Source organism: Oryctolagus cuniculus, chromosome 3 (assembly GCF_964237555.1).
Source record: "Oryctolagus cuniculus chromosome 3, mOryCun1.1, whole genome shotgun sequence".
NCBI lineage: Eukaryota > Metazoa > Chordata > Mammalia > Lagomorpha > Leporidae > Oryctolagus > Oryctolagus cuniculus.
Genome location: NC_091434.1, coordinates 107969479 through 107991507, shown reverse-complemented (window position 1 = coordinate 107991507; position 22029 = coordinate 107969479). Strand labels below are relative to the sequence as shown.

General features: G+C 35.3%; 1 protein-coding gene across 13 annotated transcripts in view; it reads left to right on the top strand.

Moving 5' to 3' along the window:
* R3HDM1 (R3H domain containing 1) overlaps nucleotides 1-22029 on the top strand; it is a 127876-nt gene that overhangs the window by 6118 nt on the left and 99729 nt on the right. For 8 of the 13 annotated variants that reach the window (XR_011387308.1, XR_007920687.2, XR_011387309.1 and 5 more), the window contains exons 3-8: nucleotides 6864-6905; nucleotides 7363-7452; nucleotides 11554-11668; nucleotides 12024-12102; nucleotides 18893-18952; nucleotides 19036-19176. Coding sequence is in view for 10 of the 13 variants with exons in the window: in XM_051849606.2 (XP_051705566.2) it covers nucleotides 6864-6905; nucleotides 7363-7452; nucleotides 11554-11668; nucleotides 12024-12102; nucleotides 18893-18952; nucleotides 19036-19176 (527 nt within the window). In the remaining 3 variants the exon portion in view is untranslated. Of the gene's footprint in view, nucleotides 1-6863; nucleotides 6906-7362; nucleotides 7453-11553; nucleotides 11669-12023; nucleotides 12103-18892; nucleotides 18953-19035; nucleotides 19177-20584; nucleotides 20718-22029 lie in introns of all 13 variants that reach the window. The other 5 variants (XM_051849608.2, XM_070071005.1, XM_051849604.2 and 2 more) reach the window with 3 other exon arrangements.

Sequence of the window (22029 nt, the reverse complement as noted above, 5' to 3'; positions counted from 1 at the left end):
TCCTAGAGGTTCCGGCGCCTCTGGTTCTTTTTTTTTTTTTTTTTTTTTTTTTTTTGATAGAGTGGGCAGTGAGAGATAGAGAGAGAAAGTTCTTCCTTTTCTGTTGGTTCACCCCTCAATGGCCCCTGCAGCCGGTGTGCTGGCAGCGCACCGCACTGATCCGAAGCCAGGAGCCAGGTGTTTCTCCTGGTCTCCCATGGGGTGCAGGGCCCAAGCACTTGGGCCATCCTCCACTGCCTTTCCGGGCCACAGCAGAGAGCTGGCCTGAAAGAGGAGCAACCAGGACAGAATCCGGCGCCCCGACCGGGACTAGAACCCGGTGTGCAGGCGTCGCAGGCAGAGGATTAGCCTATTGAGCCACAGCCGGCACCCCTGGTTCTAATCCCGGTTGGGGCGCCGGTTCTGTCCAGGTTGCTCCTCTTCCAGTCCAACTCTCTGCTGTGGCCCGGGAAGGCAGTAGAGGATGGCCCAAGTGCTTGGGCCCTGCACCTGCATGGGAGACCAGGAGGAAGCACCTGGCTCCTGGCTTTGGATTGGTGCAGTGCCAGCCAGGCCACTTGTGGGGTGAACCAACAAAAAGAAGAAGACCTTTCTCTCTGTCTCTCTCTCACTAACTCTGCCTGTCAAAAAAAAAATTAAAAACTTAGAAATAAAATTTTTTTCAGTATATGAGATCTATTTCAAGTAATTTGTATACATTAATGTCAACAAGTTAACTTCCCGTATAATTGTGTAGAATCATTGTGTATTATTGAGTGTGATCTCAAATAATTGTACAAGGGGTTTTTCCTTACTAATTTTTATAATGCTATGCAGTACTCTTGTGGATTTGGAAGTTTATTTTCTATGAGTATAAAGTATTTGCAGGATCAGAGTAATAGGTATTAGGTTTCTAAATCCAGGAAAATGTATTTTTTTAGAGTACTACTGTCTTTTGTATTTGACATGGGAAAAGTGAAAGGAGAGTATTTCCTCTGAATTCCTGCGTATAACTCATCTACTTTTGCATCTTTTTGCAATTGTATCTTTGTACTTGACAAATGCTTTTGTACAGGAGTCCTTGTGCACGTGTATATATTCCCACAAATCCAAAATATATTTTAGAGCAGTTCAAACAGTGCCTACCAATCCTTTCTACTAAGTATGCCTTACAGATTGGATAGGCAATCCAAATTGTATTGATGATTATTATGGAGAAAATAGGAGAGCTGATTTTTGTTAATCAGCCATGTGTTTTGTTAAAATAGGTGTTTAGTATATTCTCAGTTTCATGGTAATAGTTTAAATAATTAGGATGAGAATGTTGCTTGTGTACTCTAAATTTAAACACCAATGTGATTCTTGGTTTTTGTTTTTTTTTTTTTCATTAAAGGGATAACAGGAAAAGAAGCAATGACAGTATATAAGTCTGTTAAAAAAACTAGGGTACAAGTCCATGATTCTTTAACAGTAAAAGCAATGGACAAAAAAAATTCCTTGATTGATGAAACATGAAAATCTCCATATTAAAAACTATTAAATCATAAACTTAGCTATTTTCCTATTTGTAAAACAAAGATAAAATGAGTGGAATATGCATCCTGCATACCTAGTACATATTTAGAGCCTAACAAATGTTAGATGTTGTTAATAATCATTATAATCATGATAGCTAATTTTTTATTAGTAACAAAACTTTATGGCTTCTCAAATTTTTCCCTTTGATAGTCAAGCAAAATAAATTTCTTTAGTAATGAAATAAATGTAAAACTTATTTCTTGATGTGAGCTCTCAAATTCCAATGTAATAGTTTTTAAGTTCTGTATATGTATGCTGTAATTTTTTTGTTTTGTTAGTATTTAATGAGTTCAGCTTTTAGAAATTCGGACTTCTCATCATATACTTTTTAAAATTGTTTATAGGATTTGGTACTCTTTCTGTTGAACTTGGGTTAATGCACATATGCATTTGTAAATGTATTTGCTTTTCATAGTGCTTTACTCTGATGCTTTTTAAGTTGTTGAATACATCTTTCCTGTGTAGGAATGCTAATCCTTCTAATTTAACTTCCTTAGATAATTTTCATGTACAACAATAGTAGGGTGGGGACATTATTTAGCTTCATTTAGTACAAGGGGTAACTGTAAACCAGCCTGTGACTTTCTCAAGGACTTTCCCTGAGGATTTGACACTCAGCCTTTGGAGATTTCACCCTGTGTTCTATAGCCCAAATTGTCAAATGGTGGAAATAAATTGTTGGCTATGTTTGGTTTGTTATTTTATTAATTTAAATAAAAATTCGGCTCTCCCAACTCAGAGCCAACTTTGTTGTTTTCTGTTATTCCAGTAGGAATTTCTACACTGACATTTGTTTTTATTGTCCTTGACCTTTAGCTAGATATTGAACATTGCATATCATTGTATTCTCCTACATAATTACCATTAATCCTTACTATTACCTAGAATACTCAGTAAGAATTAGCAAACTCTTCAAGGTGCATTGAGCAATGATTGAATGGTTTCAACCATTATAATTTATTTTGTTCATAGTAATTATTCATGACAAATGAAAAAGAATCCCCTTTTTGAAATCAGATTTTGTCATGATTAAGTTATATTTAATTGGCAGTTAGTTCTAACACGTAAAAATTATCATGTTCTTTTTTATTTTTTTCTCCAAACTCTAGTATTCAGTACCTCTGACAATGTATAAATACCAATTTCATACTGTTTGTTAAGGAATCTTCATATTTTGCACTCATTTGTTAACCTAGTTCCTGTCCTGAACTTCAATATAAAACAATGTAAATTAAAAATCGGAGACTTTGTAAGCTTTCTGAATTCTAATTTAATTAGCATGTCTGTGGACTAGTAAAGGTCTGTTGAACAAGCTACTAATTTTGAACGGTGATGAAATTCTAACAGGCAAAGTATGGTCTAAATAATAAATCCATTTTAATAATTATATTCAAAAACAGGAGAATTCCTATTTGAAGCCAAATATGGCTGTCAAGTTCATAACAAAAAAGCCGAAATACATGCTGTTTAATAAACAGAACTTGTTTTGTCTGCTTTGTTATGTGTGCATGTGTGTATGGCAGATTTTCTAGTATCTATTATGTAATTTCAGTTTCTTTGCTATTTGAAATGAAATGAAATAAGTGATTTTATTGAATAATGCAATAGTTTACTTATATATTTGTGCATTGGTTTTCTATTGCTGTGTAACAAGTCATCAGAAACCCAGAGGCTTAAAACAGCACTCGTTTTTCAGCTCAGAGCAGGCTCAGCTGGATTATCTTCTTAGAGTTTTTCATGGCTGAAATCAAAGCTGTCAGCAGGCTGGGCCCATTTCTGAAAACTCAGGGGAAGAATTTACCTCAAGGCTTAATCTAGTTATTAGCAGACCTGAGCTCCTTGTGTTAGGTCCAAGGCCTGTGTTTCCGGGCTGACTGTATCAGCCTTTCAGCCTCTAAAGGCTGCCTGTGCTCCTCACATGGCTGTTCTGTCTACACAGCCAACAATGGTATGTCGAGTCCTTCTCACATTTTAAGTCTTTCTTACTTGCCCTTTTGCTTCCAACTGGAGAAAATTCTCAGCTTTTAAAGGGAGAACTTGACTTTAAGTCTGTGTCCTAAAATGAGCTGAGTTGGGGCTTAATTACATGTATAAAATACATTCACAGCCATACCCGGATTGGTGTTTGATTAAATAGCCAGTGGGGGGACATCTTTAAAATTCTGTGTACAAAAGTGGCTATTTATTACACAACAGGTATAGTATAAAGTACATTGAACTAAATTCTGAACATCATGGGTTCTATTTGGCTGTTTGGTAATAACTCTGATTATAGACTGGGAGCTAGTCCTTGTGACCTAGAATTGTGACCAAGAATTGTGCCTTATTCTTCTTCATTGCCTCAGTGCCTGGCATGGTATCTGGTGTACAGCAGGAATTCAGAATGTATTAGTTAAATGAAGTCAAATTAAGACAGTCTGACTTTGCTCATCAAAGACTCAAGTGAATTAAAACTGAAATAGTTACTGTGTTAGTCTATGAATATTCTAACTAGAATTACTGATATATTAAGTAACTTATCTGAAATCTCCTGACTAGTAAGTAGAAGCGGGGCATTGGTTTTCTGACATCTAGGTTCTTAACCTTTAATAATCTTACTTTTATATAGTGTTTTAGGTTACAAAACTCCATTTTTTTAAATCAAACACTTATTTGACTCTTTTCAAGGACCCTGTGACTTAGTGAAAATAATGTGACAATAATACAAATAGGAGTAAACTGAGGGGGCAGGCAGGTGGAGTAGCAGTTAAGTCACTATTTGGGACACCTGGATCCCGTAGCGAGGTGCCTGGTTCACGTGCTGACTCCCCTGCTTACGATCCAACTTGTTGCTAATACACACCCTGGGAGGCAGCAGTTGATAGCTCCAGTGCTGAGTCCCTGCCACCCATGGATTGAGTTCTGGGCTCCTGGCTTCAGCCTGGCCCAGTCCTGCATATTGTGGACATTCAGGGAGTGAACTAGAGGATAGACAATTACTTTTCATCTGTCTCTCTGCTTTTCCAATAAAAAAGAAGGGGGTGGGGGGGACAAAAAAAAAGAAGAGGATACCAAAGTAATTTGTCTATGGTCACTGAGTAAAAATCAAACCAGAAATTTTAGTCCAATTCTCTTCATATGAATACAGCATTTACTATATTGATTAGTCATCTTTTATCTTAGACTTTTGTAATAGATGACTTTATAACCTTGATGCTTAAGAATAATACAGGATTGGCTGGCGCCACGGCTCACTAGGCTAATCCTCCGCTTGCGGCACCGGCACCCTGGGTTCTAGTCATGTTTGGGGCACCGGATTCTGTCTCAGTTGCTCCTCTTCCAGTCCAGCTCTCTGCTGTGGCCCAGGAAGGCAGTGGAGGATGGCCCAAGTGTTTGGGCCCTGCACCCGCATGGGAGACCAGTAGGAGGCACCTGGCTCCTGGCTTCAGATCGGCGCAGTGCGCCAAAGACCTTTCTGTGTGTCTCTCACTGTCCAACTCTGCCTGTCAAAAAAAAAAAAAAAAAAAAAAAAAAAGAATAACACAGGATGGAAGTGAGTCACAAATTCTTTTCCTTCTACTTCCTCAGAACTCATTTAGTCATGTGCATTCTACTAGTATTTGTTGCTTTTCTCCCACTTTTTTGCCATGGAAGCCCTGACTCTTTGGTAGCATAACTTCTTTTTCTTCAATTTTTATTTATTTAGTTTTTTTATTTATTGGAAAGGCAGAGTTACAGAAAGAGAAGGAGAGACAGAAAGATATCTTCCATCCACTGGCTTACTCCCCAAATGGCCACAGCATCTAGAGCTGGGCCAGTCTGAAGCCAGGAACCAGAAACTCCATCTGGGTTTCCATGTGGGTGGCAGCTGTCCAAGCACTTGGTCCTTCTTCCTCTGCTTTTCCAAGTGTGTTAGCAGGGAGCTAGATGGGAAGTGGAGCAATCAGGACTCAAACTAGCACCCATACAGGATGCTGGCATTGCAGGTGCTGGCATAACCTGCTGTGCCACAATGCCAACCTCCTTTTTCTTCAATTTTTAGATATGAGTTGCAATTAGAAATCCTCTTGACTAAATTTAAAAAGAAAGTAAGTGAAAACTGAAGACATTACCAATATGCAGCAACCCTCTTGGGCAGCACTATCTTAGACACTTGTGTGCATACACCTATACTAGGTTTGATTTGGTTTTGTTTTTTCTGACTGAAATAGAAAAAATGTTTCCTTATTTTTTCCTATTTTTTTCTTGTTGCTATTCATAATTTGTAGTCTATGTAGTCCATAGTCAAAATTCCAAAAATATGAAGCTTCTTATCTTTGAAAAACTTTAGACTCAATAAATGGCAGGACATGCTGGTACTATAGACTTGTTTCACCATATGTGACAAGGAAGACCTTTTTCTATATTATAGTTAAATGGTGACTTTATTTTTCCTCACCATTTTTAGGTGACGCCTACTAGTCTAGTTGTTAACAACTTTGAATCTGCTTTATGTTTACTACCAAACTGGCTCCCTGGTATTTATGAATATAAATGATAGATATCTAAACCTTGGGCTATTTCAATTTGGTTTTGGACATGTACATTAGAAGGAGGTAGGAGTAAAGAGTGTTTAAAACCTGTCTGGCTCTGATCACATGCACTTCAGCTGGTTTCCCAAACCAAAGCCACATATACTGAGCTGCAGCTATATGCTCCAGCTGGCTCTTCAGACATGTTACTGATGATCTGTCTGTCATTCTAAACATCCACATGAGAAGTCTGACCTCTTTCCATCTTCTCTGCTTCATTGCCTTACGTCCAGACCTGGAAAATAGGATTCTGTTACTAACGTAGTACATAAAGTGCTAAAATGGCTCAGTAGAGATGTGGCTGTACTCTGACTTACTCTGCATTTGAAACATTCTCCTTAGTAAGTTTGAAACTTTTTGAGATCAGCTACTTAAAATTGCTGAGCTTTCTTGTGTATGTAATTCTCCCCCACACCCGCCTTGACTAAAGTATAATATCTTATAAAATACTAAAGAAGTATATTTTATTTTGCTACTAAGAAATCACTTTATAAATTCCACTAAGCTAAGTTATTCACAAATTGTGGCCATTTGCTGACTCAAAGAAAAAATGCCAGCCCACAGAAGGAGTTTTGAGAATCTTCTACAAGTGTGCTTCTGGGAGGAATCAGTAGTCTTACACTGAAATTAACTTTGATTTCCTCTTTTTCCATATTTTGTGCACAGTTAGTTTTTCTGTGGTTTAGGTTTGTGAATTAAGAAGTAAATTTTCTGTTGCAGTATGAAATTTAATACAAATCTTTCTTGTGTATTCAGCGACCATTGCAGTCATTTGGACAGACAGGAAAAAGGTCTAAGGTATAGTAAACATTTTGGTGTGCTGGCATGCCAAGGGCTTCCCTTCATGCTTGATGAATCCCGTTTTCATATAGCACTACATTCAGTTTAGTTTTTTTCATATTTTGTTTGGGGCAGAAAGCTTATTTTTTTTTATTTGGGGTTTTTGTCTTGCCTAGTCGCTTTTGTGCATTGCTTTTTTTTAATCTTTGATGGTTCCTTATAGAGAAAATCGCTCTCTCACCATTCTTTGGGTTTTGAAGTTGGAATTATTCCCATTCTTGCTATTGCTATATTTTTCAAAACTGCAATTGTTTGTTTTTCCTCTTAACAAAGGGCTTTAGTGATGTTTAATAATATATTTAACTTGCACATTTCATCTACTTCTGTACATGACAGAAACTTAAACTCTCTAGGGACTTTTGGAAATGCCCTAGATTTGTGAAATGTAGTGTTAACTTTAAATACTTCTCTTCAGTCAAGCTCAAAGTTAAAGCTAGTTCGGAGCCTTGCAGTATGTGAAGAATCTCCACCACCACCTGCAGCAGAGATATCACAGGATAACCAGGTAAAAAAAAAAACAAAACAAAACAAAAAATTATTCTTTGAAGACATGGTGGAACTGGAGAATATTTTTCCATATGACTGAATAAAAATTGAGTGTGTTTGTGTGTGTGTGTTATGTTTGTTTTATTTTTACTGCTTGCAGCTGCTTTGGTAATTGTGGCCACCCAAGGTACAGATGAAATGTTGAAAAAACTTTGCTTCAGGCTAAGGCCTAGCGTAATGATTTTGGAATCATATAATTAACTGGGAATGTGGCTTTGAGAGAGTTCTAAATTGTTCCTGAAAAGTTAGGAAATATTAAAGTAATGCTTCATAACTGTGATGAAATTTGTCCTCTTCATTTTGGCTTTCAGAAATTTGTCAAATACTGCTTCTGTATGAAGAAAACTGCCTTACACTTCTGCCTGGTGTGCTGTTTTCCTTAACCTAAAAATGTGGTGAAGCTAGTTTTCATTTTAGTGTGACTCTTTTAAGATTGTCTAACACTTCTAATTCCTCTTGTGTGTATTATAAAATATAGAAATATGAGACCCAAGCAAACTCAGTTTGTTATATCCTTTTTAATGCTGTGACTTCTCTGTTAGTCTCAGCTATCAGTCTCAAGGAACATTTGGATATTTATGTGTAAATGTTTTTGGACCCATTAGCAATGTTTATCAGTGTGATAGCTTTATCTGTTAGTGGTTTATCCAGTTTAGAAGAATTTAACACCCAAAATGATCCTGTATTTCAGCATTTTCTCAAGAATAGGGGCAGCTTTGTGGTTAAGAAGTCATGTCTGCTTGAAAAAGAAATACTCATGGCATTTGTACACTTTTTTTAAAAAAAGATAAGTACCAACTGTACTTTTGGTGACTCAATCAAAAACTAATGCTTTTCTGTTGTATTAGATGATACTTTCAAAAAATGAGAGATGCCATAAGTTGTCATATATTTAGAATATGTCTTGCTTTTAAAAAGCACCATACTTTATTCTCAAACAGTGAGGAAAAGAAATTTTTTAATTTCTTACTTGTTGTCAGTGAAAAGACTTAAAAATCTGATATTTCACAGTTAACAATAAAAGATTGATTCATTTCATCCATTTAAATGTAAGAGATTATACTAGGAGATAGCTAGATACGTTTGTTTTGTAAAATAGATATAATTTAGCAGTATAATGACATACATTCTAGCGAAAAGCAGAAATGTAGTAAAAATATTTAACCAAACATTGTTACCTCGAGAACATTTCCAAATATAAACCTTTGACTTTTGCGTGGCTGTTGATAAAGCTGAAAAGATGTAATGCACTCTTCAAAAAGTCAGTGAAATTATTTTATAAATAATTTTTAGAAGTTCTTTTGTACAATCAGGGTGAAGAACACATCTGTTCACTGTGGAGGGTAGGGTAGTAGAGTGAGTGTTTTTTTAAAATTTATTTCTTCATTCTGTGGACAAAAATGTCTTAGCTTCATGGCATTATAGTCAAAGGTTGAGGAGGAGGTGAGATGAGTTAGACATTCGCAAGTCTGTTAATGCAAAGACAGCACACTGTACTTACTGAGACAAACTGTAACGTTATCTGTGGCTTTCTCATTGCCTTTTATCATATGTGAGAAATGTTGGGGGAAAATTCCTATGATACTACAAAAATTTGGCTATTGCAAATTTATATGAGAAAAAATGTCAGAAATATATTTCTAATACATTATTGATCATTGATAATTTTTGTGTTTACAGTTCAAAAAGATGACTTAGATAATAAGGATAATACAAAAGTGGTTATCTCAGAACTTAGCTATTCTGCTTAATATATTCTTTGTCAATTTCTTTTGGATACAATAATTCCTTTGATAATGACCTTTAATTATCCTCTGAATAAAAGATACCCTTTTTTTTTTTTAGTAGAAACTATTTTTCCAAGCCTTGGGTTAACTAAGTTGCACCTGAATGGGATTCAGAAAATAAATTATTCCTCATAAAATGTTCTAGTATCTAAACCTTTGCCATAGAAACACTTTGCAACTAATTTGCTTGATTCAGAATATGTTTTTTGAGGAATTAATCTTTGAATCATTATTTTAAAAATCGCAAGGCAATTAAAGCAAAGCTGTCACTTGTATCTGATGAGAGCTTATGAGAGGGAAGTTACTTCAGTAGCAGATGTCATCAGAAGGGAGAATAAAGGAATTAAGGCTTCCTTTGGAGATGTTGTTATCATTACAGCTATTTATAGTCAGAAGACTTCATGTATAAGGTCTTAAGTGTTTAAAACATGTCTTGTTTATTCACAACTTAAAATAGGGCCAACTGAAGACAGGGCCTTGCTACATCTAGTTCATCTTGATAAAACAGTTTAATATCTATAATCAAAATCTGTGACTTTTGGGGGAGAACTTGTACATGAAATATGCTAGTCATTGTAATTTCCTTTGAGAGAAGGTTTAAGGAAAGGTAATATGAAATCTTTTCTCCCAACCTGAAATTATTGGCTTACTTTTAATAAACATTTCAAATCAGGAAAGGTTCTTAATATTCTACTTCTGAGAAATAGTTCTGGAATTTATTTCTAAATATCTGTTTTATATTTATGAAAATAGTAAGAAAAATGGATTAGGAAAAGTATCAGTGTGAGAAAAATAGCATACAGATTGATAAATGTAATGATCTTGCCAGTTTTGGTAAACAAGATAGAAAGGACATGAAGTGAAAATTGACAGTGCATAACATTTGCCCTATATTCTGGGCATAAATGTGAACTGAGATGGAATGGGAAGAATTGATAGAGTTGAAACTAACAGGTAGCAAACTTACTGGGTTAAAAAAGTATTTGAAATTTTGCCAAAGATTATTTTGAAAAAATTAAGCAGAGGAATAAATAAATATAATAGCAGTTCTGCTGCCTGCAAGTTTAGAATCCTGAAATTTACATTCCCTTTAATACTAACTTGCTAACCTTGCTGATAACACTGCCACCCTGAAAACCAACAATAGAGTCAGGCCTGTGGCACAGCTGGTTAAGCTGCCACAGGGATATCTGCACTCCATATATCAGATTGCTTGGTTTTTGTAGCTACTGCTCTGCACTTCTGATCCAGCTCCTTGCAGATGCACACCTGGGAGGCAGCTGGTGATGGCTGAAATACTTGGGTCCCTACCACCAAAGTGGGAGATCCAGAAGGAGTTCCTGGCTTTTACCTCTCACGTGGCTCTAGCCATGCCCCTACCCCTGCCCTTGTCCTTGTCCCAGCTGTTAGGGGCATTTGGGGAATGAACTAGCAGTTGAAAGAACTCTCTCACTCTCAAATCTGCTTTTCAAATTGATGAAAACAAATAATTAACCTTTTTAAAAACTACAATTTAGTCTAAAATAACCTTTATCTTTAGTAGAAATAGTCAGGAATTTATTCTAGCTTTCTTGGTAACTTTGAATAAAAGAACTCTGTGTGATTTTTTTTTTCCCCTTTTCAGGCTGTTAATTTCGGGTAGTCCTTTGGGTTTTGAAGTTGCATGTAATGTCATTGTTGTTAAAACTTAATATGAAATTAGTTCTCTTATAAAATGTGGTTGCTCTATACAATTCACCATCACATATCTAGAATAAATACAATCTTATTTGAAATCTTTCTAAAACATTGTTATGGTGATTTAAGGAGGAACAGTGATATGTAAGTCTCAAATAGGAAATAATCTAAGTCGTATGTCTCTGGTCTAGGAAAGTTTCATATCTAAATTGTTATATAGCAGAGAATGAAAAAATATATGATAATTTAATGGATACTCAAAACCTAATTTTTATTATTGACACTCTTCTTGTTGATTGATAATTATGCTTTTGCTAAAAAACTCTATTGCATAAATATGTTAAGAACTAACCCTTCAATGGTTTTATAAGTCTGTGCTCTTCAACTTTAATAGGAATATTTTCTCTAAAATAATTTTGAGGATAGCATTTCACTTATTAAAGTGTTTTCTAGTTTGGAGACTCTAACTGGGTAAAATAAACATATTTTTCCTTTTTTCCTCCATACAACGATGTGTTACCCCAAATTATAAATGGGTAGTGTTAAATGACTCACTTTATAGTTTCATCAAATAACTGATTTTTGCCTTCCAACAGGAGAGAATTCAGATCCAGCTAACACAATCATTTGAAAAAGAGGAGAAGCCCTCAAAAGATGAAGCAGAAAAAGAAAAAGCCAGTGATAAGTTGCCCAGAAAAATGTTATCAAGAGGTTTGCCATTTATTTTTGTGTTTTTTAAACAAAATTATGTTTCATTATTGTTCCATCCTTTACCCTCAAATAGTTACATATAGTTTATCTGTATTACAAGTGATAAAAACCAACTGGAGGGGTGATGTAGTTTTGGGCAAAACGGTGTAACACTGTTCTGTATGTCAGTAAGATGCTTTAGCCAAATACTGCAGTATGTCTCAGAGTCCTTATAAATACCCTTTTTCTGCTTTGTCAGCTTTTTTTTTTCAATGTGGGGTATCTTGTTTTATCTAAAATACACATCATGTGTAAAAGGGAGAGGAATTTGTTTTCAAACAGCTTTCTACTGGATTTTTGTTTTATTGTTTTTTAGATTCCAGTCAAGAATACACTGATTCAACTGGCATAGATCTACATGAATTTTTAGTAAACACATTAAAAAACAATCCCAGGTAAAAATTAAATTTATAATATTTACAGTTCTTCTAGAGTACCTTAATTTTGCTGTTATATGTTTTTATTCTTGAGATAGAATATAGAATTAGATTGCAAATATTTGAAGTATACAAGAAACAGTTTCTTAGGACATAGATATTGTTGATCTACTATATACACATGTATAAATTTTTTTACATTATATATATATCACTATGATACAGTAGTAATTCATACTATATTTAGGATTTTAGGGAAAAACAGAATCACTAAGCTAATTAGTCTCTTGATTGAGATTAAGAGGTATGATTAATTATGAGAAATAAAGAAAAATACATAACACCATAATGTACTCGACCAAGTAAGAACTTAGTGTTATTCATTTAAAATGTGTGTGTGTGTGTTTTTAAGATTTTTTAATTTATTTGAAAGAGAGGCAGACTCAGAGACAGAGAGAGATCTCCTATCTGCTGGTTCACTCCCCAGATGGCTGCAATGGCCAGAGCGGGGCCTATCTGAAGCCAGGAGCCTGAAGCTTCTTCTGGGTCTTCCAAGCATGTGCAGCAGCCCAAGCACTTGTGCCATCTTCTGCTGCTTTCCCAGGCCATAGCAGAGAGCTGGACAGGAAATGGAGCAGCTGGGACTTGAACTGGCGCTCATATGGGATGCCAGCACTGCAGGCAGCAGCTTTACCTGCTCCACCACAGCGCTGGCCCCAGAAGGAGTCTTCTTAATAATGGAACTAGAACACAGTAGATACAGAGGGAGAGTATAAACAAATTTTTATTTCAGTTCAAGTTTGTTCTTCAGCAGTACCAACGGAAAGATGAATTTGTTAGTCCATTGAATAGGCCAAGCAATGTGCTATAAACATGTTTATATATATTTATAACATATAAATATGAACATGATACAATTTCTGACCCTAAATTATTTGCTATCTCTGTACTTGAAAAAGTCACATGATAATTAATCAAAATAGAACAAATATTTTAGAAGATGTTTTTCAAACGTGCTGTTAACAGCCAGAGAAGAGGCCTCACACTCTGTTTGAAATATGGGAAGACTTCGGCCGGCGCCGCGGCTCACTAGGCTAATCCTCCGCCTAGCGGCGCCGGCACACCAGGTTCTAGTCCCGGTCGGGGCGCCGGATTCTGTCCCGGTTGCCCCTCTTCCAGGCCAGCCCTCTGCTGTGGCCCGGGAGTGCAGTGGAGGATGGCCCAGGTGCTTGGGCCCTGCACCCCATGGGAGACCAGGAAAAAGCACCTGGCTCCTGGCTCCTGCCACCGGATCGGCGCAGCGCGCCAGCCGCGGCGGCCATTGGAGGGTGAACCAACGGCAAAGGAAGACCTTTCTCTCTGTCTCTCTCTCTCACTGTCCACTCTGCCTGTCCAAAAAAAAATATGGGAAGACTTCACTGAAAAACTAGTGCCAGAGCCAGGTTTTGAATTTAGAGCACTTTCAATGGGAGTTCACACAAAAAAGAGAGAAAAGCATCTCAGTTAGACAAGAATTAACCAAAGCATAGTAGTGTGAGAGAGGAGGTGCCATATCCAAAAAAAGATACATTTTTACCCTCTGGTCTTAGCAAAGGTGTGGGACAAATGATTCTAGAAAATGATGGTGAAAGTGTTGGTAAGAAGCATAAAATACACTGAGTTTTCATCAACCTAACATAATCTCAATACACTGCAGTAATGAGGAAATATGTCGAGACCGTTTTGATTACCCCAGTGAGTGTGGAATGCTAAAAATACATCTAAAGCTGAAAAATTGTTTGACTTGAAATACTAACAGCGTACTAGTTGAGAAATACTGAGTGTGGCATTTGAAGTTGAGGAATAATTATAGTATTTTTAATAGGTAATGCCAGCATCAGATTTGCATTTTAGAAAGATTACTTTGACATATAAGAAACATTTTTTTTACAGAGAAGACCATGAACAAGGATGGTCATTAAGAGACCATAGGAAAGAGCAGAGAGGAAAAGATATATTTGAAAGATAATTTAGGAAGTACCATGCCAGGATTTGATAATCTTTTATATATGACCAGGTAATGGGGCCAACTGAGTAGAACAGAATGGCTTCTAGATTCCTGATTGGTTGATAGTTCTGTGAACAGAGAAAGTAAGTGGCAAGCATGAAAGAACAGATATGTCCTGTTGTAAATATGGTTTGAAATTCTCAACAGAGAATTTAAAAAGTAGATGAGAAAGGAAAGACTTGTGTTCTAAAGACAGAAGAATCATGGCAACATTTGTCCTAGACATCAAGCAAAGGGAACAGTTCCACCAAAGATGAAATAACAGAGGGAGGTGAAAATAGAAATACCCATCCTGGAATATAGAATGGATTAAAATTATGGCTTTGTAAAAACTGATGAAGAGAAGGGAGCGAGTGGATTGGGGGATAGCAGGGGAGTGAGGGAAGAAGTTTGGTTGTCTTCTTGGAACTCTACCTATAGAATACCTATAGAATTCTATATCTATAGAATACCTATAGAAAATCTGTTCTCTTTATATTAATAAAAATTTTAAAAAACATAGAAATACCCAAAAGAGTCTGTTACATTGGGAAGTTAAGAAATCATTGGCGTCTTTAACAAATCATCTCATTTGGAAATAGGATGGCAGAAATCAGAACTTACTGGTTTGAAGAATAGGCAGGAAAGTAGGGAGTACATAGATAGTATGAGTAAAACAAGATATGATCCTAAACTGGTGGAATTTTTCTTTCCTCTGAACATAAAAGAAAGACATCAGCAAAGGATAAAGATTAGGAGTCCATTTTTATGCATTCCAAATCAATTTTTTTATTCAGTTCTGTTTTCCTCTAAATGAAAAAGTTTTTAAATCATTGTTATGTACATGTTTAAGTGTATAATCTACAAGTTTTTAGTATATTCAAAGATATGTGCAGTTATCACCACCATCAATTTTAACTTTTTCATCACCTGAAAAAGAAGTTCAGATCTTTAAGCCATTATTATGCTAATAATGAAAATAAATTAATAGATTATTCTGCCTTAATTTTTTCTGTTTTTATAAATGTCCTTTTATGGATACCTTATCTGAATGAAATTACATAACATATGGTCTGTTGTGACTGGCTTTAATTACTTAATGTACTCTTGTCAAGGTGTATTCTTGTGTATCCATTTTTATTTGAGTTATACAGATAAGTAATTCATGTAATAAGTAATGTATAAGTTATTACTAATGTCAGTGTGGGTTTAGGAACTTGAAGCTACTGTTACTTTGGTGAGAAATAAAGTTTGCTTAATAAATGGCTCAGTGAAACACACAGCTGATTGCCAGATACATATGGTGCAGAATTAGTAACAAGTTTGGCAGATTTCCACTTAAGTTGTCAAGATTGGATAATACCTGGAGAATTCTACTAGATGTTAAGCAGATTTATTTTTATTGATAGTAAAATTTAGTATATCTTGCTAGATCATTTTCTTTTTAAATTTTTGTTCACATCATTAAATCTTCTTTATCTTCTTCACAGCCGAATAGCAGACTTGATTTCAGATATTAAATAAATGAGGTATCTGGAGTTCCTATTTGCAAAAAATGCAGAGACCTCATTAACTATAGTCATTACTGAATTATAACCTAGGAACTTGAAGGCTTCCTTGATAGGAATTTTACTTAACTGGCATAACTTTTTACCTATTTTTGTGTTGATTTCATAGCCATGTTATGTAAGTTCCATATGTTGAAAAAAAATGGATAATACAGATAGCTATATTATGTAACCAACAGAGGGGAGTCACCCCATGAATTAAACCTGAGAATGTGTAGTTTTAAAATAATATGTTTTGCTGTAGAATATCATGTAATTGTTGTGTCTTTGAAAAATCTTCTTAAAGTTACTTTTATTGGAGATAATGTTTAAGTCATCTTATTCTTTAGAGAGATTTGACCAATAGCATATGAAATACTGGGTAAGAGGTGGTCATATGGAAGCATTATTTTCTGCATTTGTTTGCTACTGGTGTACCAGCTGTACATACTGTCTAAATTTTGTTCTGATACAAAGACTAGAACACTAACAACTGAAAGATTGTTGGCTCTTAATTTTAATGTTAATATTTAACTGGTCATTTTTACTGAAATCTTTGTTTTTATTAGTTATGCAGTAATAGCATGTGTTGGTTCATTTTAAAGGCTACACGCTAGCAACTTCAGTAATTATGCATATTTCTGAATGGTTTCTACTGCATAAAAGAGATTACTGTGTTCTCATATAAAGAAATAACTTTTAACTTATGACCATTGCTGAAATATCTTACTTTGGTTACAGATTTGAGAATTTTGAAGCGTGGACTTAGCTACAGAAGAAAATGTAGAAGGTGTAAATATTAAGACTTTGGGAAACTTATCATTTTTATGTTTGTAATAAGCTTATTTTAAATAATAGATTTTATTTTCTTCATGAACACAATAGAAATTTCTTTTCAATGGCAGTAATTCAGTAAAGAACACTTGGAATAATCTCATCCTTGTTGTTTAGTTCAAGCACAAAAAAACAATTTAAACACACTCTTTTGGGGCTAGCACTGTGGCGTAATAAGTTAGGCCTCTGCCTGTGGCACCAGCATCCCATTTGGGTGCCAGATTCCTGTCCCAGTTGCTCCTCTTCCAACCAAGCTCTCTGCTAGTGGCCTCGAAAAGCAGTGGAGGATAGCCCAAGAGCTTGGGCCCCTGCACCCATGTCAAAGACCTGGAAGAAGCTCCTCACTTCATACCGGGCCAGCTCAGCTGTTGTAGCCATTTGGAGAGTGAACCAGCAAATACAAGACTTATCTTCTCTGTTTCTCCTTCTATCTATAACTCTGCCTCTCAAATAATCAAATAAATCTTTATATAAATAAATAAATAAATACACTCTTCTGTGAACTCTAAATTGCTTGCCTAAAGATTTTAACAAGGAGACAATGTATAGAATATGTCCTAAAAGGTATTGAAAATTATATCACCTCAAGATAATTGTCCTCAACTGCTTAGATGAGGAGAGTATCCTATATAAGTTAGTAAGTCTTTGGGATGGGAGTGGTCCTATGTTGTATTGAAAAGAAAAATATTAAAAAACCTTCAAGATAAAATGTTTATTAATGTATATACTCTCCATGCGAGTGTTCCCAATTACTTGATTATGATATGCTATTTCTAAAGATATGGAAGAAATGGACTTTAAGAAAGAATGTAAGAGGTTCTTCTAGGCAAAGGAACCAACATGTTTAAGGAACCTGAGAAAGAAGCTTATGGAATATAAAGATAAGCCAGGATGATAAGACTTGTAAGTTTAGATCAGGAAATGAGGTTACAGATCTGGATGAAATGCAACCAGCTTACCATTGCTTTGTCACCTGCATTATAAATGTGCAGTTCTATGACCACTGGGAAGCTCATGACATAGTTAAAGGGAGTGGTCTATAATCACATATGTATTCTTAAGTTATTACATATGCTCCCACTTAGATTAGATTAGGAAGAAGCTGTGGAAGAAACAATATGCCTTGGTTAAAATAGATTAACCACAGGGGCCGGGCTTGTGGCACGGTGGGTAAAGCTACCATCTACAATGCTGACATCCAATATGGGTGCCAGTTTGAGTCCCAGCTGTTCCACATCCAACACAGTTCCCTGCTAATGCACCTGGGAAGCAGTGGAAGATGGCCCAAGTCGTTGTGCCCCTGTACCCAGATGAAGCTCCTGGTCCTGGCTTCAACCTGGCCCAACCCTGGCTGTTGTGGCCTTTTGGGGAGTGAACCCGCAGATAGGAGATCCTTCTCTGTGTTTCCTTCTTTCTCTGTAACTCTACCTGTCAGATAAATAAGCACATTTTTTTAAAAGTAGACAAACTAGAAATCTCAACTTCTTGGATCCAGGATTATAGCCATGGAAATATAGAAATATAGAAAGTAGTTAAAATTTGCATTTAGAATTAATTAAGACATAGTAACAAGCCTAAATTCTTTAGTTTCTGGTGTGATATACAAGGTATAAATGGTGCTGCTTACCAAGATAGCCAATAATGCAGGAGAATAAAAAATGAGGACAGAATTGAATGTTGTTAGAATTTATGTTGAACTGAAATCCTGTTTTTGAGCTCTGGGTTTATAATCACCAGTTTGTCATGTGTTTCTTGTGATTTTTTAAAGTACTATTAAAATGTTGATTAAATGTTTATTGAATTATTGAATGGAAGAATTGGGGGGAAAGGTACCTTTTTTTTTTTTTTTTTTTTTTTTTGGCAATGCTCAAAGAAGATCAAACTCAAGGCCTAAACAGAGGCTACCAACAACTCTGTTAAAATTCAAAAATAAAATAAAAAATAAAAATAATAACAAAGTCATAAGCATAACTAAAGAAATCTGCTTCCCTACTACCTCCCATCTTAGTAAATGAGAAAGTAAAACTAATATGCTCTTATTACCCTCATATTTAAACAAACAAAAAAAAAACTCTAATATAGTGATACTTAGCAGATCAGAATGCATTTAAGAATAGCCATGTTTTGATAATGTTGAAGTTGGGGGATGATTCAAGATTTATTACACTGTTTTCTGCATATGTGAAAATTTCTATAATAATGTCTACAGTTATAAAAAGTTACCTGTCATTGTTTTAGAACACTACTATTTTTAAGGCATGTAAATATTTTTGCATTAAGCTTTTGAAAATTCTGAATATATAGTTTTTAGGGAAAAAATTAGCCATATAAATTCAGCTGTTGATATTTGTGATTACTTTACTGTGAAGTTTTACATGTAAGTCTTCATATTTTGTTTCAGGGACAGAATGATGCTGCTAAAATTGGAACAAGAAATTTTAGATTTCATTGGTAATAATGAGTAAGTCCTGAGATTTAACTGGAAAACAAATTGTCATCACCATTCTCCTTGACTTACTAAATAGATTATTCTTCTGCTTGTAGGTCTCCACGTAAAAAATTTCCCCCAATGACATCTTACCACAGAATGCTATTACACAGAGTAGCTGCTTACTTTGGATTAGACCACAATGTTGATCAGAGTGGGAAGTCTGTCATCGTAAACAAAACTAGCAATACAAGAATGTAAGTGTCAAGACATGCAGATATATGTTATATATCTATGTCATAACACTTTATTTTCCTACATTAGCATCCATCTGAGATTTTCCACATTTCAGCAGTTTAAGCGTTTTGATGCCTTATGTGATGGGACCAAAAAATACATTTAGCTTGCACCAACCTAGACTTAAATAAGGCAGATAAATGAGGACTGGAACACATAATTTAAAAAAAAAAAAAACAAAAAAAGCTCAGCATGTATGTGATGTTTGACAATCACTCTCATGAATCTTTTTGCATTAGTGTAATTAGAATTGCTCTGGTAAATTTGTATTTTAAAAAAGCAGAATTTTATTTTTGACACTGTCACATTTAATTATCTTTCATTTTACAATCCTTTCCGAAAGCCTCTTTTTGTTTTCTTCCACTAATAAGATGGTGGAATTAACTATATCATCTGTAATGCTGTGTTCTCTTCCTGAACTATTGTACAATTTACTGAGGCAAAATGTTAAAAGAGAAGGAGACTTTTCATTTTCAAAATAACTATTTTTGTGGTGTTGATGGGATATATTTAAAGTGCTGGTATTTGGGAGCAGAAGGCTCAGTGCCAAAGCACTCAAGTTATAACATGCACACCATACCTCTTCTGCCTATTTGTAAAGCTAATCCTAAAGCAGCTAGTTAAATTTAGCTGAAATGCCTACTCTGGTGTTGATTTGCCTCTCCAACAGATTTTTCTGTGTCAGTTTCACATGGCTTTAGTAGGTCTGTGCTAATGAGCAGCAGTCAACTTCATATGCCATAAATAACTTCTGTTCCTACAACGAAAATAAAATTAAATTAGATATCTTGGAAAATGATATCTTTTTTCATTAGTAAAAATGTTACCTGAAAATGCAATTCTGATTTAGTTTTTATATGACTGTCCCTTAGTGTTTTTAATTATCCTTTACAATTGGTCTTTTCCTGGTTAGTTATACCATGACTGAAATAGGATAGTAACCATTAATATATAAGCTGAACTAAAAATGAAGAGTACTATCATTCATTTAACCAGTATCTTCCAATATCACTCAGAGTTGCTGGATACCCAAACACACATACGTTAGCAGGCATTTTTACTAACATTTTGACTGGTGACTCTCTAAGGTTTTCAATACAGTGTAACCTCAGTTATTTGAATTCTGTGAATTATGTCAGAAAGATTTAGGGTTTCTTTATCATGGCAATCAAAAGTTTAAGCAGAGTTGTTTATGATGTACTCAAAGAAATATGGGTAAATAGCATAATTATAGCTAAACATTTCAGATCATTGAAGTTACACTGTATTCTTATTTTATATCTTCTGGGATATGAAGAAGGTTGTAAATCAGAAAACCTTAGAGATCTGCTCCACATTGAATAAAAACAAACTTACTTTTCCTCATAGGGAGATTACCCGCTCCAGCCTTGAACCAGTGGTGTTGTGGATGTCAACAACCCGGTGTCCACTGGGGTGTCTCAATGGAGCGGGAAGTTGGCGATTGCAGGGCACTAAATTCAGGCATCTATAAAAGAAAGAGGTAAGACAGTCTTAAGGTTAGCTGAAGTGCCTGCCAATGCTATTTGGTGTGGGAATCCAGCTGCTCTTAGAAAAGTTGCTAGGCCCTTGCTTAAATCTTACTGTTCCTTTGGAATCAGTCATTTGACTGATAGAAACTCCTTGAATAAGCAAATGGAACTTCGAACATTTAAAAAATTAGATGATATTAGTAAATGAAGCAATCATAAAACAAAATAATATACTACCATTGTCAACTAAAATAGACAATCTCAAAGCCCTACAGAAAGTAGTATTTCATCATTTTGATCATGAAGCTGTTTTCACTCTTATTTTCCCCCTTTCTGATCTGTTTTACTCATCTAAGTCTGTTTGATGATAGAGACTTCTTTGCTTGCTTAGATAAATCTCATTTTCTTTTACTTGATTTGACAGGATAAAGCTGAGATACTTTATTAAAAATTAAATGGACTAAAATAAATATTTGGATATGTTATTTGGGCCCTATATATAATAAAATGTATGGTCTCAATTTGCTGAAAATGTCATTGACACAGATTTATTTGAATTTGAAATTTCCTTGTGGTATTTACATATACTATATGGCTACATAATATATACTTGAATTGTACATTTAAAAAACTACTTAGGCTTTTATTTATATTTTCTTTATAGCATACAATTGTGTTTATGTATATGTTTCAAATGAGTCATTCTGATTTTGCAGTAGAATGATACTAAGAAGAGTATTCATAGAATTAATTTGTTGAACTGAGGGTAGAATTTGAGAGGTAAATTTTTTTTTTGAAGATTTATTTATTCATTTGAAAGTCAGAGTTACAGAGAGGCAGAGGCAGAAAGAGAGAGATCTTCCATCTGCTGGTTCGCTCCCCAAATGGCTACAATGGCCAGAGCTGGGTCGATCAGAAGCCAGGATCCAGGACCTTCTTACGAGTTTCCCACATGGGTACAGGGCCCAAGTACTTGGGCCATCCTCTGCTGCTTTCCCATGCACATTAGCAGGGAACTGGATCAGAAGTGGAGCAGCCAGGACTTTAACTGGCACCCATGTGGAATGCCAGCGCGGCACGCAGCAGCTTCACCTGCTATGCCACAGTGCCGGTGCCAGTAAAGTTTTATAGAATAGTAATTGTCCAAGGTCAACAACCTTTTTTTAATGTTTGTCTTCTAGATTTCAGTAGAACTTACAACATTTCCATAGGGGAAAAATTAGTGTTCCATAAAATACACTGCTAAGATTTCATAATCATTACTTTGGGTAACAACACTAAAAAAGATACTATAAAAGTGAAACATCTGTCTCTCCTCTCTCT